The sequence below is a fragment of the Chiloscyllium plagiosum genome, chromosome 3, assembly GCF_004010195.1.
Source record: "Chiloscyllium plagiosum isolate BGI_BamShark_2017 chromosome 3, ASM401019v2, whole genome shotgun sequence".
In the NCBI taxonomy this organism is placed as follows: domain Eukaryota; kingdom Metazoa; phylum Chordata; class Chondrichthyes; order Orectolobiformes; family Hemiscylliidae; genus Chiloscyllium; species Chiloscyllium plagiosum.
Genome location: NC_057712.1, coordinates 112,232,078 through 112,248,710, shown reverse-complemented (window position 1 = coordinate 112,248,710; position 16,633 = coordinate 112,232,078). Strand labels below are relative to the sequence as shown.

The 16,633-nt window shown below is 40.8% G+C and overlaps 1 protein-coding gene across 1 annotated transcript in view; it reads right to left on the bottom strand.

The window, feature by feature from the left end:
* Window positions 1–16,633, bottom strand: part of LOC122548438 — a 113,566-nt gene that overhangs the window by 72,056 nt on the left and 24,877 nt on the right. Inside the window, exons 8-11 of the mRNA XM_043687102.1 lie at window positions 14,358–14,441; window positions 11,868–12,025; window positions 7,850–8,002; window positions 2,054–2,155 (exon numbers count right to left, since the gene is read on the bottom strand). Coding sequence (XP_043543037.1) covers window positions 2,054–2,155; window positions 7,850–8,002; window positions 11,868–12,025; window positions 14,358–14,441 — 497 coding nt within the window. The remainder of the gene's footprint in view (window positions 1–2,053; window positions 2,156–7,849; window positions 8,003–11,867; window positions 12,026–14,357; window positions 14,442–16,633) is intronic.

Sequence of the window (16,633 nt, the reverse complement as noted above, 5' to 3'; positions counted from 1 at the left end):
TCTCCTTCCTATCGGAAAGATGTTGTGAAACTTGAAAGGGTTCAGAAAAGATTTACAAGGATGTTGCCAGGATTGGAGGATTTGAGCTACAGGGAGAGGCTGAACAGGCTGGGGCTGTTTTCCCTGGAGCGTCGGAGGCTGAGGGATGACCTTATAGAGGTTTACAAAGTTATGAGGGGCATGGATAGGATAAAGAGACAAAATGTTTTCCCTGGGATTGGGGAGCCCAGAACTAGAGGGCACAGGTTTAGGGTGAGAGGGGAAATATATAAAAGAGACCTAAGGGCAACTTTTTCATGCAGAGGGTGGTACGTGCATGGAATGAGCTGCCAGAGGATGTGGTGGAGGCTGGTACAATTGCAACATTTAAGAGGCATTTGGATGGATGTATGAATAGGAAGGGTTTGGAGGGATGTGGGCCAGATGCTGGCAGGTGGGACTAGATTGGGTTGGGATATCTGGTCGGCATGGACAGGTTGGACCGAAGGGTCTGTTTCTATGCAGTACATCTCTATGACTTTTGATCCCTTTAATCCTAAGAACCAAATCTTTCTTTCACAGCTTTCTTAAAAGTCTTCAACGTTTTGGCCTCAATAGTTTCCTGTGGCAGAGAATTCCCCAGGCTCAGTATGCTCTGAGTAAGGAATTTTCTCTTCACCACTGTGCAAAGAGGTCTACTCACTAACCTTGCACTGTGATTCTGGTTCTGGACATTGTTAATATCCTTCCTGCATTCACGCTGTTAGATTCTAATCCTGTTAGAATTTTATAGGTTTCTATGAGATCCCTCTCTCATTCTTCTCAATTCTAGTGAATACAGTCCTAACTCCAGATCCAGTCTCTTCCTGTACGTCAGTCCCAACAACCCAGGAATCACTCTGCTAAACTTGTGGCACTCCTTCAATAGTCAGACATCCTTCCTCAGATAAGGAAACCAGTATCACACACAATCATTAGACGTGCCTCACCAAAGTCCTGTATAATTGCAGTAAGACATCCCTCTTCCTGTACTCGAATCCTCTTGCTATGAAGGCCAACATACCATTTGCCTTCTTCACTGTCTGCTGACCTGTATGCTTACTTTCAGTGAATGGTGTACAAGGACTCCCAGGTATTATTGCATCAATCTTTTTACTAATCTATTCCCATTCAGATAATAATTTGTGTGCCTACTTTTGCTACCAAAGGGGTAACCTCATGTTTAACCACATCGTACTGCATCTGCCATGTATTTGCCCAATTATTTAACTTGTCCAAATCACAGAGAAGATTCACTGTATCCTTCTCACAGTCCACCCACCCACCTAAAGAGCATGTCAAGGAGCCTAGTAAAATTGAAGTTTGTGTAAATCAGGGGAAAAACTCTGCAGTGAGTTGGAATCATACCTAGCGTGAGGGATAATAATTGTGTAATCTGAATCCATTGAAGAAGGAGTTCTTCAAAATAGTATCAAAGGCTCAAATATCGTGAATTACTTCCTGCATGATCTTCCCCCCACAATAAGGTCAAAAGTAGAGATGTTTGCTGATGATTGCACAATGTTCAGTTCTATTCACAGTCCTCCGAATAATGAAGCTGCTCCATGGCCATTTACAGGAAAATCCAGACAACTTCAATTTCTCCACCACCCGTACACTGTGACTGTAGCATGTATCACAAGATGCAGTGCAGCACGTTGCCATGGACTCTATCCTAGTGAACTCCAAATCTATCATCTCCAAGACGTGCAATGGAAATGTTGCCCACATCCACGTTCCCCTGCTAGTTTCACACCACCTGTTTCGAACATATTTCTTCAATGTCACTGGGTCAAAATTCTGTAATTCCCATCCTGGTCTGTTCTCTCCGTCTTCAACTAATATCAGTCTGACACAAGGTGTGCATACATGCCTGCAGACAGATAATAGCTTTCTTTCCCAATATGAGAGATTCTATACAACATGTTTCAGGTCATTTTTACAATTTCATCCTTGGGACATGTTAAAGTTAAAGATGGGATGCAAATACAAGTTTTTGCTGTAATTCAACATCCTAATAAATATGGAAGCGTACTTGAAAAATCTGGGACTGCAATCGTAGAATTTCATCCATGTCCTTCTTCTGCTTCAGTTGCGTCATGATTTTTTGCTGCCAAGGGTCTTGTTTCGGTTTGATCTAATCAACAGAACACAGCAGGATTACTGATCTGAAAACAAACTGCACCAAACAGCTGTAGCAAATCTGGATAATCTGATCCATTGCCCGTGAGCAGGATTTAAAACAGTGTCCATAATGCTGGGGGAGAAGCAGGCCATCCAGTTTATTCCTCCATTCAGTACGATCATGGCTGATTAACCATTACCATGCCATAATTCCCAAAGTGAGAATGTAACTTTTAAATGTTCTGCGACTTACATGTGAAAGAACTGAAACCAACATGGTCATTCTAAAAGATGAGAGACATAACAAACAATCCAGATCTTTTTCAATATATAATTTCAGTTACATCACACTGTAAACTTTTGCTATAAATTCTGTGTCTTGCGATCTTATACTCCACAACCACCTGTTGAAGGAGCAGCGCTCTGAAAGGTAGTGCTTCCAAATAAGCCTGGTTGATTATAACCTGGTGTTGTGTGATTTTTAACTTAGCCAAAGCTAGGCAGATTGTCCAACTCCCCTAAAATCTCACCAACTTGGTTTCTTCATTCCACATGTGAACTCTGACCCACATCCTGCATGATGAACAACAGAGACTTGCTGTCTCTATCAGTCTCTTTCTCAGATTTTTCATTTCTTTCCCTTCACATGAAGGATAAAGAAGCTAAGAATAGCGCTGGACTGCTTCCCAGACAGTGAGATGTCCACTTAAAGGACAGAGTACAGTAGATACAAAAGGGGGATTCTTTGCCATTCTAAAAGTTAAATTGGGGATATTATCTGCATTTTAATAGTTTAAGCTGCCCACTGAAATAATGGTTTGCCAATGTTGTTTATAGCTTATTGTTATGTTAAAAATCTTAAAACTTAAAACTTCTTGCATGATCCTTTTAGTTACTCACTGTAAACTATTTTTAAATGTTATTACTCATTGGAGATTATAGAACATAGACCATAGAACATAGAAAAATACAGCACAGAACAGACCCTTTGGCCCACAATGTTGTGCCGAGGATTAATCCTAATGTAAAATAAAATAACTTCACCTACGCATCCCTCAATTCACTGCTTCCATGTGCACGTCCAGCAGTCGCTTAAATGTCCCTCATGACTCTGCTTCCACCACCACCGCTGGCAACGCATTCCATGCATTCACAACTCTCTGCATAAAGAACCTTCCTCTGACGTTCCCTCTATACCTTTCTCCTAATATTTTAAAACTATGATCCCCCGTGCCAGTCAATCTTGCCCTGGGGAAAAGTCTCTGGCTATTGACTCTATCCATTCCTCTCATTATCTCGATCAGGTCACCTCTCTTCCTCCTTCTCTCCAGAGAGAAAAGGCCGAGCTTAGTCAACCTCTCTTCATAAGGCAGGCCCTTCAGTCCAGGTAAACCTTTTTTGCACCCTCTCCAAAGCCTTTGTATCTTTCCTATAGTAGGGCGACCAGAACTGGACACAATACTCCAAGTGTGGTCTCGCCAGGGATTTGTAGAGCTGTAGCAAAACCTCGCGGCTCTTAAACTCGATCCCCCTGTTAATGAAAGCCAAAACACCATACGCTTTCTTAACAATCCTATCCACTTGGGTGGCAACTTTAAGGGATTCTACATACTTGAACACCAAGATCCCTCTGTTCCTCCACACTGCCAAGAATCCTGTCTTTAATCCTATATTCAGCATTCAAGTTCGACCTTCCAAAATGCATCACTTCGCATTTATCCAGGTTTAACTCCATTTGCCATTTCTCAGCCCAGCTCTGCATCCTGTCTATGTCATGCTGCAGCCTGCAATAGCCCTCGATACTATCAACGATACCTCCAACCTTTGTGTCATCTGCAAATTTATTAACCCACCCCTCAACCTCCTCATCCAAGTCATTTATAAAAACTACAAAGAGCAGAGGCCCAAGAATAGAGCCCTGTGGGACCCCATTCAACACTGACCTCCAGGCAGAATACTATCCATCCACAACCACTCTCTGCCTTCTGTCAGCCAACCAATTCTGAATCCAGACAGCCAAATCTCCCTGTATCCCATTCTTCCTGACTTTATGAATGAGCTATTTTATATTACCTCTTATATTACCATTTAAGAGAATGAATGTGTTTTTATTTTCCAAAGAAAACATTCCAATAATTATATTGAAGGGCAGTACAGTGGCTCAGTGGTTAGCACTGCTGCTTCACAGTGCCAGGGACCTGGGTTCAACTCCACCCTCAGACGACTGTCTGTGTGGAGCTTACACATTTTCCCTTTGCCTGAGTGGGTTTCCTCCAGGTGCTCGTTTCCTCCCACAGTCCAAAGATGTGCAAGTTAGGTGGATTGGCCTTGCTAAATTGTCCATAGTGTCCAGGGACGTGCAGATTAGGTGGGTTAGCCATGGGAAATTCAGGGATATGGTCTCAGTGGGATGCTCTTCAGAGGGTCAGTGTGGACTTGAAGGGATGAATGGCCTGCTTCTACACTGTAGGGATTCTGCGAGGTGGACTGGCCATGTTAAATTGCTCATTATGTTCAGGGATGTACAGGCTACATGGATTGGCCATGCTAAATGTGTGGTTAAGCGGATAGAGTAGGGCTGAGACTGGGTGGGATGCTGTTCAGAGGGTTGGTGTAGACTCAATGGACCAAATGGCCTGTTTTCATGCTGTAGGGATTCTACAAAGTATTGTACTTGACTTGCTTATAATTTACCCATTTTCTTTGTTATATTTCAGTAGATAACTATGTAAAATGATTGTTTGAAATGGTCCTTTACTAATTGTCAGCGTAGTGCTGGAAAAGCACAGCAGGTTGAACAGAATCCGAGGAGCAGGAGAATCGACTTTTCGGGCATAAGCCCTTCATGACCTTATGCCGGAAACGGCGAATTCCATGCTCCTTGGATGCTGCCTGACCTGTTGTGCTTTTCCAGCACTACACTCTCGACTCTAAGCTCCAGCATCTGCAGTCTTCACTTTCTTGTTACTAATTTTGTCCAGCAGACTGGATGCACAGCCAGAATAAAAAATAAGTAAACGCTGCAGAGAAAATGTTAAATAAAAGCAAAATATTGTCGAAGCTGGAAATCTGGAATAAAAATAGAAAATGCTGCAGCAACGCAACAGGTCTGGCAGTATCTATAGAGACAGAAATGGAGTCAATATTTTGAGTCCGTTGATTCTTTTTCAGTTCCAAAGAATAAACTTTGGACTCAAAAATGTTAATGCTGTTTCTCGGGTATTTTCTATTCTTATTGCCGAGAAACAGATTGGTTATTTTCATCTTTTAAATTAAATACTTTTGTAATGTGTTACGGACCAGACCTCCTCAAAGTATTTTATGAACATAGCCCAGACCCTGACGTTTTCTTATTTCTAAGATAGTTATGAAATACTGTGTTCCAGATGCAATGCAACTGGTCAAATGACTCAACGTTAAACAAAACACAATTTATTTAAACACGATAGTTAAAATGCAAACAAAAGAAAGAGGAATTTAGAATAACTTAACCAATGGAAAACTTAATCGAATAATAGATACAGTACTTATTACTAATTAACTGTTCCAATATAGTAACATCCCATAAACACACCCCTTGGCAAAAAGGCAAATTCAAACATAGATTCTCACATGCAGTTCTCTAATCCAGGAGGGAAAAAAAAATCAAGTGAAATTTCAGAGAATGAAGCAGCCAGAACACATTCACAGAAGCTTCCAACTCTTCTGAGATCTCAAGAGCTTCTGCTTAAAACTAAGCCTAAAATCTAAAAAAAGGATTAAAAAGCCTAGGGGGTATGTGAGAGCTGGCCACGCCCAAACTGCTTCCATTGTTCCAAAGAAACCTAAGGCCTCACAAATTATTTACCTTATTAGAGACAAGATCCTTACAACTTCTCTTCAAAAAAACAAGACAAAATAACCTCATAAAGAGACAGCATCATTACAAATGCTCATGGCAGCAAAAGAGAGGTTTGATGTATTCATATAAATGGCCTGGATTCAGAAATTCAATGGTAAGTAGTTAAATTTGCAGATGATGCCAAATTAGGTATTGGTGTGGAATTGGTGTTCAATAAGATAATCAACTGCTTCTGCCTCTTGGGTTAGGCATCATAGTATTCAGCCAATACTTGTTATGATGCTGATTGAGGGATTCTTCCCTGCTCTACTTGGTTATTGTGTCATGGACAGTTAGATGGGGCCTTGGTTTAACATATCATCTAAAAGATGGAACCTCTAATGGTGCTGTTTTCCCTCAGTACTGCACTGGAGTATCAGCCTTGTATTTTACTGGCTGAAGCAAGTTTCCCTCCAGGCATCACGCCATCCCTGACGTGGAGCTAGAGAGTTGTTCAAAAATCTTGAACTCTCTTCCCAATTGCACTGTAGGTCTACCTTCAACCATGGACTGCAGCCTTTCAAGAAGGCAGCTCACCACCACCTTCTGCAAGTCAATTAGGGACAGACAATAAATGCTGGCCAAGCCAGTCACCCATGTCTCATAAATGATTGTTTTTTTAAAAGCTCTGGAATAGAATTGAATGCAGGACCTTTGGGGTGGGCTCAATAATGCAACTGTATAATTGTTTTGTCAGATCATACAGTGAATCCTGAGTCAATTTCAGGGCCTTAGTTAATAGAAAAGACATGAAGTACTAAAGGCAGTATAGGGAGCTCCAAGGTCAAGACCATAGTGTCAGGATCTGAGTTACTAAGTTAACCTGGAGGTGTTGAGACTTTATAACCTGATTTTTTTTTACATTTAACCTATTTTTCTAATCAACCTATTCAGAGATGTTATTACAAACCTCTGGAGCAGTTGGGACTTGAACCCAGACCTCGCAGACCAGGGATAGGGACACTATCACTGCACCACTAAAGGATCTATAAACAATCAATGGTAGCTTCATAGTTGCCAATACTGAGATTAGCCTTATATTCCAGATTGATGTATTGAATTCAATCTGGACCAGTTGCGATGGTGAACATCCCAGTGCATTGACCTGGGTCTCGGGAATACTGGATCAGTGGTGCTGGGAGAGCACAGCAATTCAGGCAGCATCCACTTTATCTTGGGAATACTGGTCCAGTGACATTACCACTACTTTACTGGATCCCCAATAATAAAACAGAAAGGTACATGAAAATGGTGTTTGTAGTTAACTGTTAAAGGTGTTGATAACTGTTATTATTATCAACTTCAGAGGCATTCACACAAGTAAGAGGTAATTTTAGAACTGATACAAGTATTTTTTTATATATAAAGAATGTTTGACATGTGGAATAACAGAAATAAAAATCCTAAACTGGTTAATGCCATTTAGGGACTCTTTCCATAGGCGAAGCAAAACTGACAGAATCCTTGTTCATGGATGTCTTGTGATCTTGAAATATCATGTCAACATATTCATTATCTTTCACAAAATATAATACATAATATTATAATATATAAATAATATATAAATAACGTTTCACTCTCAGAATGTGGTAGGCTTAAATCGGAGGCTGTTTATTATGAGACTGATTCTAGATGATGCCACTAAAAGAAACATTCTCTCAGTATCTAAACTGTCAAGCTCTCTTCAAATCTTCCATATTTCAATAAAAGCACATCTTATTCCTTTAATCTGTTAAGAATACTGGCCCAAGCTACTCAAATGATTCACATAAGACAGCCCTTTCTTCCCAGGAGCCCACGTACTGAATCTGAACAGACTCTATGTACCTTTATAAATGGAATCCAATTTGCTTCTTTCTTCAGGGCCATATTTGGACCTTTTATTCCCCAGTGTTCTGTTCTGGACTCAAAAGCATCATAAACTGGAAAAGTCTTCATTGTTTCTTCCTTGCTAAATATGCCCCTGAATTTCTGATTCACCTGAAAATGAATGTTGGATCAAATAATTTACAGCAAATATTTCATTATGGAGAAAGCTTAGCTAATTGATAAACAGCAAACAATAGAGGAAGTATTATATATATAAAGGTTACAACAGTGTGTCATAGGTTCCTAACACATGCTTTTGTGACCATCTCTGGCACAAACTATATTCCCACGTCGCTAACTTTGTTCATTTCTCCTGCTACTCTCGGAGACTGACATATGTTCCCCAAACCATTGGTGATCTATTTGACCCTAGCCTAAGTTCCTGCTCCCTTATCATCTCCAATACCAAGAGTAGACTACTTCCACCTCTATAAACTGCCCCTCTCCACCATGTTTCAGCCTGTACGCACTGAAATCCTCAGCTATGTCCCTGTTTGTTCTAGACTCAACAATTTTAATGCTCTCCTAGTGGGCCTGCCATATCCTACCCTCTGTAAAAATGGGGTCTTCCAAATTTTTGCTGCCCAAACCTTAACTTGCACCAAACAGTCCCCTTGCTTATTGATCTCTACTGCCTCCTGGTCGTGCAATGCCATCAGTGTTTTAAAATCTGTCTATGGTCATGCCCCTCCTATCTCAGTAACTTCCACTTGTCCTGTAAACAACCCAGCATATCCACCTTCCCTATATCCACTCACCCCATATCCACCTGGCCCATGTCTACCTGCCCTATAACCGACCGGTTGATATCTATTCGAGTTATGTGTGTTGCACATGCCAGATTCTGCTCCACCAATGGCAGCTATGTCTGCAGTTGCCTAAGCTCAAACCTAGGGAATTCCCTCCCAAATCTCCCAGTTTCTCCCCTCGATCACTCTTCAAGCTGATCCTTAAAACTTATTCCACTGATCAGGTTTCTCTGCAAATATCTCATGTGGGTCCATGCCAAATTCTATCATGATAATTCCCTCAGAAGGATGTTCTATCTCAATCGTGCTACCTGTTTGAAGAACAAAATGACTGCTTTTTTTCCCCAGTGCTAAGGTATGTTGACTTAGAGTCATAGGGATGTACAGCACGGAAACTTCTGAAGGAAAACAGAAAAGTGATACAATGCGTGTGAATGTTTAATGACTATTATACTTGCTCACGGAGGAGCCAGACCAAGAAGCAGGGTGGAGTGTTCACAATGAAGGCGGTGTTTCTATGCCGTTGTGAAAATGTCCCAACCGAGAATCTAGAACTGCCCACCTCCAAATATAGAACCATCCATTTTTCAGGGTGGCTGGGGAATTGGAGTTGGTTCCAAATTGCACATCCATAGTCAATGGAGACTGCTATTTGAGGCAGTAACTGCTGTCAGTCACATCTGATTCCCACCAACCAAGATGTGGATTAGATCTGGAGCAACTCTAAAATTTGTGGAATTGTTCAGTTGGTTGGAGGATCCTTTTGGATGTGCTCCTGGGACACTTTTGGGGAGGTCAGGTGCTCTTTAGGAGCTCTTTTGGAAGAGGTAAGATACTTACTGGGATTGTTAAATGTCGGCATGAATGTGAGTAAGAAGTATTTAAACTATTGGAACTGGCAACAGAAGTAGTCAAAGGTGTCAAAAGGAACCATTAACAAATGCTGTAGAAAAGAAATACAAAAAGAAACCATCAACAGATCTTTCAAAGGAGGTGTGAAGCTGTTGAGGTATTGAAGACTCCTGGACTTTAAATAATTAATAAAAGGAGTTTTCAGTGTTAGAAAACAAAAATGATCTTTCATTCTGCCAGATTGAAATAAGGCTGTACGCTCTCATTGCTGGATTAGTGTTAAATGTCTAATTTCACAACTGTCCATAATCAAAGTGGGGCACCGCTCAGTTCACAGTTTGATTGAGAGTTCCATGTGGCCATTGACTCTTTGAAGTGGGACTACAAATTCCAGTGTTTGCTTTCTTAAGAGATTAAAGGATGTTAAATATAATGAAAGGATTTTATTTGATTAAAAGTACTTCTTAAAACCGTGAATCCTTCAATAGATACCAAATCCAGCATGAGTCCTGAGGTCTGCCTGTGATGGATACTAAGTGAGTTGGCATGGTCATGTATTAGGTCAAAGAATTGTAGGTGGGTTGCACATGTTGGTAAGAGGTAGCACTAAGTTAACGTAAGAGTAAGAAAAGGACATGGGCTATGGGTGGAGGATTACTGGGTAACATAAAGCATGTGAAGGTCAAATAGGGGTGGGTAGAAGAGCATAGATTGGCACGAATAGGGCTTGGGGAGTGTGTGGACAAGTTGTAAGGGGGTTGTGGAGGTTGACGAACTTCTTTTATTCTGTTCCCTTAATTCTTGTGAAAATACTGGTGCACTGAGGCAGGTTGTCCTCTTAGCCTCTGTACTGTCTCAAGCATCTCCCACCATGACTCCCACGTTCACCTCCCCACATTCTCCATTCCTGTAAACATCAAACCAACCTGAAAGAGCACTGATAGGTTTTGCAAAGCCAGAAATTATGCCAGCTCTGCTCTCCAACCCAGGAATAAATATTCGGCCTCAGAATTTTGTCAAAGGAAGAGACAATTCTCAAATTCTCTGCAGTATTCTTAAGTCTGCCTACGGAAGGAATGTCCTGATTTAAAGAGGTAAATAGCAGGGAATATATATTATAAATAGAGAGCTAACCCTTAATGTAACAAGGAACACGGTAGTTACTTCTGATAAGAAGACAAGCTACAAACTTGAGGTCTCCAGAAGTGTAATCAATGTTGGGATGCAGGAATCTATTGAATCATCAATTATGTCACACCACAAACTTGAAAGATTAAAAATACCCACCCCAAGGAACTCCTGCAGAGATGTCCAGGGACTGACATGATTGACCTCCATAAACTTCAGCTGTCATCTGTCAGCCCATTCTGTTAACCTGACCATGTCAATGAAATAGAGAACCTTGGAGCTGAAGTAGGCCATTTGGCCCTTCGAGCCTGCTCTGCCATTCAATAGAATCATGGCTGTTCCTCTATCTTAATGCCATATTCCAGCTTTCCCCAATACCCCATGATGCCTTTAGCATCTAGAACTTTATCCATCTCCTTTTTGAAAATATTCAGTGATTTGGCATCCACAGTCTTCTGTTGCAGAGAATTCCACAAACTTCCTACCCTTTGAGTGAAGAAACCTTTCTTCATCCTCGTCTTAAATGGCCTAAACTGCATCCTGAGACTGTCTCCAGCAGTGTTAGAATTTCATACATTTCAATCAGATTGCCTCTCATCCTTCTAACCTCTAGAGAATACACACCCAGTCAAATCCATCTCTCCTCATAGTATCGACCTGCAACCTTGGTACCAGCCCAGCACTTCATTCTAGGCGTGGTCTCACCAATGCCCCCTATAAATACAGTAAGACAACCCCACTTCTGAAATCAAACCTTCTTGCAATGAAGGCCAATATATAATTGGCCTTCCTAATTGCTTGTTGTATCTGACTGTTTTTCCCATTGCCTTGTGTCCAAGGATACCCAGATCCCTTTGTAGATCCATACTTCCCAATATATCCCCAGTTAAATAATAGGCTTTCTGTTTTTTGCATCAAAGTGTATAATATCACATTTAACCATATTGTACTGCATGTGCCATGCGTTTGCCCACTCGCTCAATTTGTTCAAAATCACTTCAAAGCCTCCTTGCATTCCCCTCACAACTCCCAATCCTACCCAGTTTTGTGTCATTAGGGAACTTGGAAATATTACTTTTATAGTTCTTTTATCCACATTGTTTATAGATATCATGAATAGCTGGGGCCCAAGCACCCGATCTGTGCAGTACCCCACTTGTCATTGCCTGCCACTCAGAAAAAGATCCATTTTTTTCTCACCAGGGAGCTTTGAGAAACTTGAATACAGTATATGAGAATGTGATTACCAGTGTGAATAGCTCCATTTCATTAGCAGTGTTTTTGATATCATCCACATCATATTCAATGCCAAAATGACAAAGAAGGTACTGAAGCTGAGGTTTAAACTCTTCAATGTTCAGCTTGTGTACAGGAAGACAAAGGTTAACTTCAAAATCAAACACGTCTGCAACAAAGAAAAATCATTGCAATAGTTTATTCATTGTTCGGTTTTTCATAGGGTAAAACAATTGGCAGCTTTTACTCTTTGAGGCTGCTGACATCATTGTACAGGTACTCAGACAGTCGCTGAAACATTTAGCACTGAAGAAGCCTATTTAGCCAATTATGTCTGGTGCTGACTCTTCAAAAGAGCACTTGTGTTCAGATCCATACCCTTACCATTTGCCCATAACAGTGTAAGTTCCTCATCTTCAAGAGCTTAACCAATTTACTTTTTAAAAAATATTCACCTAGTCAGCTTCCACCAACTTTGCAAATGAAATGTTTCCAATCCTGATGACTCAGTGGGAAGTGTGTTGGAAGGTACTGAACCAGCTTTGGTAGTGTCCAACTATTAAAGACATGGCTTTTGGAGGACACACACCCATTCTCTATTTGATCATGATCCCTGAATACTCCCTAGCAGCTGGATTAGAGAAACCTATCATTTTTAAATAGAGTCATAGAGTCACACAGCATAGAAACAGACCCAATGATCTAACTCGTCATGCCAATCAAGTTTCCCAAATTAAACTAGTCCCATTTGCCAGTATTTGGGCCCATATCCCTCTAAACCTTTCCTATTCATGTACCTGTCCAAATGCCTTCTACATGTTGTAATTGTACCCGCATCTACCACTTCTTCTGGCAGTTAATTCCATGTATAAACCACCCTCTGCATGAAAAAGTTGACCCTCAGGTCCCTTTAAATCTTTCTCCTCTCACTTTAAAATTATGCCCTCTAGTCTTGAACTCCACTTTGCCATTCACCTTATCTATGCCCCTCATGATTTTATAAAGCTCTATAAGGTCATCCCTCAACCTCCTATGCTCTAGTGAAAAAAGCCCTAGCTTATCCAGCCTCTCCCTATAATTCAAGCCCTCAAGTCCTGGTAACATCCTTGTAAGTCTCTTCTTCACCCTCTCCAATTTGACAATATCTTTCCTATAGGAGTGCAACCAGAACTGTATATAGTACTCCAAAAGCAGCCTCACCAACATCCTGTACAACTTCAACATGATGTCCCAAATCCTAAACTCAATTGAAACAGTGGTCCTTTTGAAAGCGATGAGGGAGTCCGGTATAAATATTGCTCAATTTCTTTTCTTCTTTCAGGGTGCCCCTGCCTGTCAGTGTTTATTGCCCATTCTACTGGCCCTGTAGAATGTGGTGGTGAGCTGCCTTCTCAAACCACGAAAGGTCTTGTGGGTAAACAGACACTAACATTGCTGCTTTGGAAGGGAGCGCTGGAATTTTGACCCAGCAACATTGAAAGAATGGTGATATATTTCAAAGTCAGGACAATGAGTGGTTAGGAGTGGAACTTGCAGATGGTAGTGCTGCCAGGTATCTGTTCCCCTGTCCTTCTGGAAGGAAGTGGTTATGAGTTTGGAAGGAGCTGTTAAAGGGGCAGTGATAAGTTATTACAATGCATCTTCAGATGCTACACATTGTTGCAACTGAATGTCAGTTGTGAAGAGTTGAATGTGCAAGTTTGCGATTGAGGTATCAATCAAGCAGGTGCTTTGTTCTGGATGGTGTCAGGCATCTTGAGTGTGTTGGAGCTGCACACATCCAGACGCATATTCCATCACACTCCTGACTTGTGTCTTGTAGAAGGTAGACAAGCACTGGAACTATTCACTGCAGAATTCCCAGCCTCTGGCCTGTTCTGTTGGCCACAGTATCTGTATAGCTGCTTCAGTTCAGTTTCTGGTCAATGATAACAATGAATTGTGGGGAATTCAGTGATGGTAATATTATTGCATTTCAATGAGTGATAGTTAATTCTCTCTTATTGGAGCTTGTCACTGTGTAGTGCAAATGTAAAGCCACATATCAAACCAACCTGAATATTGCCCAGGATTTGCTACATATGGATATGGACAGCTTCAGTATCTGAGGAGCTGCAATTGGTGCAGACATCAGCGAACATTCCTACTTCTTACCTTTTGAAGGAAGGTCATTAATGAATCATCTGAAGATATTTGGGCCTAGGACACTACCCTGAGGAGCTCCTGTAGAAATGTCCTGGAGCTGAGATAACTGATTTCCAACAACTACAATCATCTTCCTATGTGCCAGAAATGATTCCAACCAAAAGAGAGTTTTTATCCTGATTCCCATTGACTCCAGTTTTGCTTGGGCTTCTTCATGCTACACCAGGTCAAATGCAGCAAGATATCAAGCGCAGTGATTCTCACCTCACATTGTCCCAAGCTGTAGATCTATAATCAGGACACTACATTGTAATATGGAAGTTTCACAACATGTTTAAATTCTACTTCACCTTTACCTTCCAAGCCTGTGACAGTGGAGTATTTGTTGAAGATCGAGACGGTATGGGCTCCAGCTGATGATAAGAGAATAGAAGTTTTTCCTGAAATGATTCCCATAAATGGTCAGGTTAAAGCACATTACACATTACAGCTACCAAGTGATAGCACTAACTCTGTGAAATAACAGTTAATGGCTTATATGAAACCACTAAATTGAAATACACCACACATTACAGCTTCCAAATGACTGTAAACTGCTCATTACAAATTACAACATTACGTACAGTACAATGATAACCTTGTGATATACAGACTTATAGAGTACACAACACAGGAAAAAAGTAATTATCAAAGTTGTTGAAAATTGTTAATTATTTCTGAGCATGTCCATTAATTCTTATTGTGAATATTCAACAATCTTAACCAACATTTATGAAACTACTACCCTTGCTTATTGATTTTTTTCTAACTCTGAGATCATCTGAGCAGAAGCAAGATCTCAGCATTCTGTTGTGATCTCAGTGAAAGGACTCCATCATCAATGTCTCCAATATTGGAGATTTAATGCACATTTTGTGACGAGATCCCTATATTGTTCTCCAACTCCCCAGCATTAATGACTCAGCTCCCCGAAAAGAGACGTCAATGTTCAACAGGAAATGGGAAATGAGTGGGACATTTCATGTGGAAATCACTAGGGGCCTGTCAGGGGGAGTTAAGTCAGCAGTTGAAAGCTGCAGCAGGAAAAGATGCAGAGGGAAAAAGTAGAGAGCATCAGTCTGGTGATTAGAGGGAGGCATTGTGGGACGGGTCAACAGTTCAAAAGGTGAGAGGATTTTCAACCTGGAAGAAGACACATTTCCAGTTTGTGGCTGAATACCTCACAGCAGCTGGACGAGAGGTGTGAAGGTAAACTGTCCATTCACAATTTTCTTGAGTACAAGTATAGAAGTATCCAAGAGATCAAAGGGACTTATTCAAAAAGTATAGTTGATACATATCTGAATGAGAATTGGAGGAAAAGTAATAGATGCTGCAATGTGAATTTATAGACCTCAGCAAAATGATAGTACAACTGGCCCCATGATTTGATAAGTTTATCAGTTAAAAGATATAGAATCTAGAGAAGAAAAGAATCCCTTGACAGAGATAAAACATGCCAAGGAACTTGATAGCATCATAAATTAAAATTATTAGCAAGTGCCATAAACAGCCACTATGGCAGACTGGTCAAAGAAATAGGTTTTAAGGAGCATCATAAAGAAGTACAGAGAGGTTGGGAAACCGAGTGGCTTTGGGAGGGGATGCTCAAGAGGCTGAAATGAATAAGTGCCAATGACTTGGAGTTATTTTGCAGCAAGAGGGGTTTAAAGAAGTTGGAAGAGGTGAGGCCTTGAAGTAATTGTAAAAATGGATGAGAGTTTTAAAATTAAGATGTTGTTTCAGATGAGGAAGATGGGGACAGTTGGGTAAATGAGACTTATGGACAACAGAGTTACAGATTTATAGAGTATAAAGTGTAGAAGGCTGATCACCACCACATTGGAATAGTCAAGTTTAAAGATGACAAGGTCATGAAAAATGGCAGAGACAGAAAATGTGGAAGCTATGGGCCAGTTAGCTTAACATTGATCACAGGGAAAACGATAGAAGCTGTTATTGAAAACCTCAAAAACGTCAAGGTAATCAAGCAGAATCAACATGGTTTTGTGCAAGGGAAATCATGTGTAAGCAATTTTCTGGAGTTCTTTCAGGCAGACATAATTATGAGTTGTACATAAAGGGGAACTGGTTAATATACTGTATTTAGATTTCTAGAAGGCATTGGTTTTTTTAGTTTTTATTCATTCAGGGCATGTCAGCTCTGCTGGCAGGGCCAACATTTATTATTAATCAGTAACAGCCCTCGAGAAGGTGGGAATGAGTTGCCTTCTTGACCGATTTGGTGCAGATAGATCCACAATTCTGTTAGATTTTGACCCAGTGACACTGAAGGAATGGTAAAATATTTCCAAATCAGAACGGTAAATGGTTTGGAGATGAAATATCTGCTAGGCAAAAATGGGGACTGCAGATGCTGGAAATCAAAGTCTAGATTAAGCGGTGCTGGAAAAACACAGCATGTCAGGCAGCATCCGAGGAGCAGGAAAATCGATGTTTCGGGCAAAAGCCCTACGTCAGGAATGAAATATCTGCTGCCCTTGTCCTTCTAGATAGTTTAGAAGCTGCTGTCTTCAGAGCTTGGTGAATTTCTGTAGACGAGACACTGTGCTGCTACTAAGCCTCAGTGGCA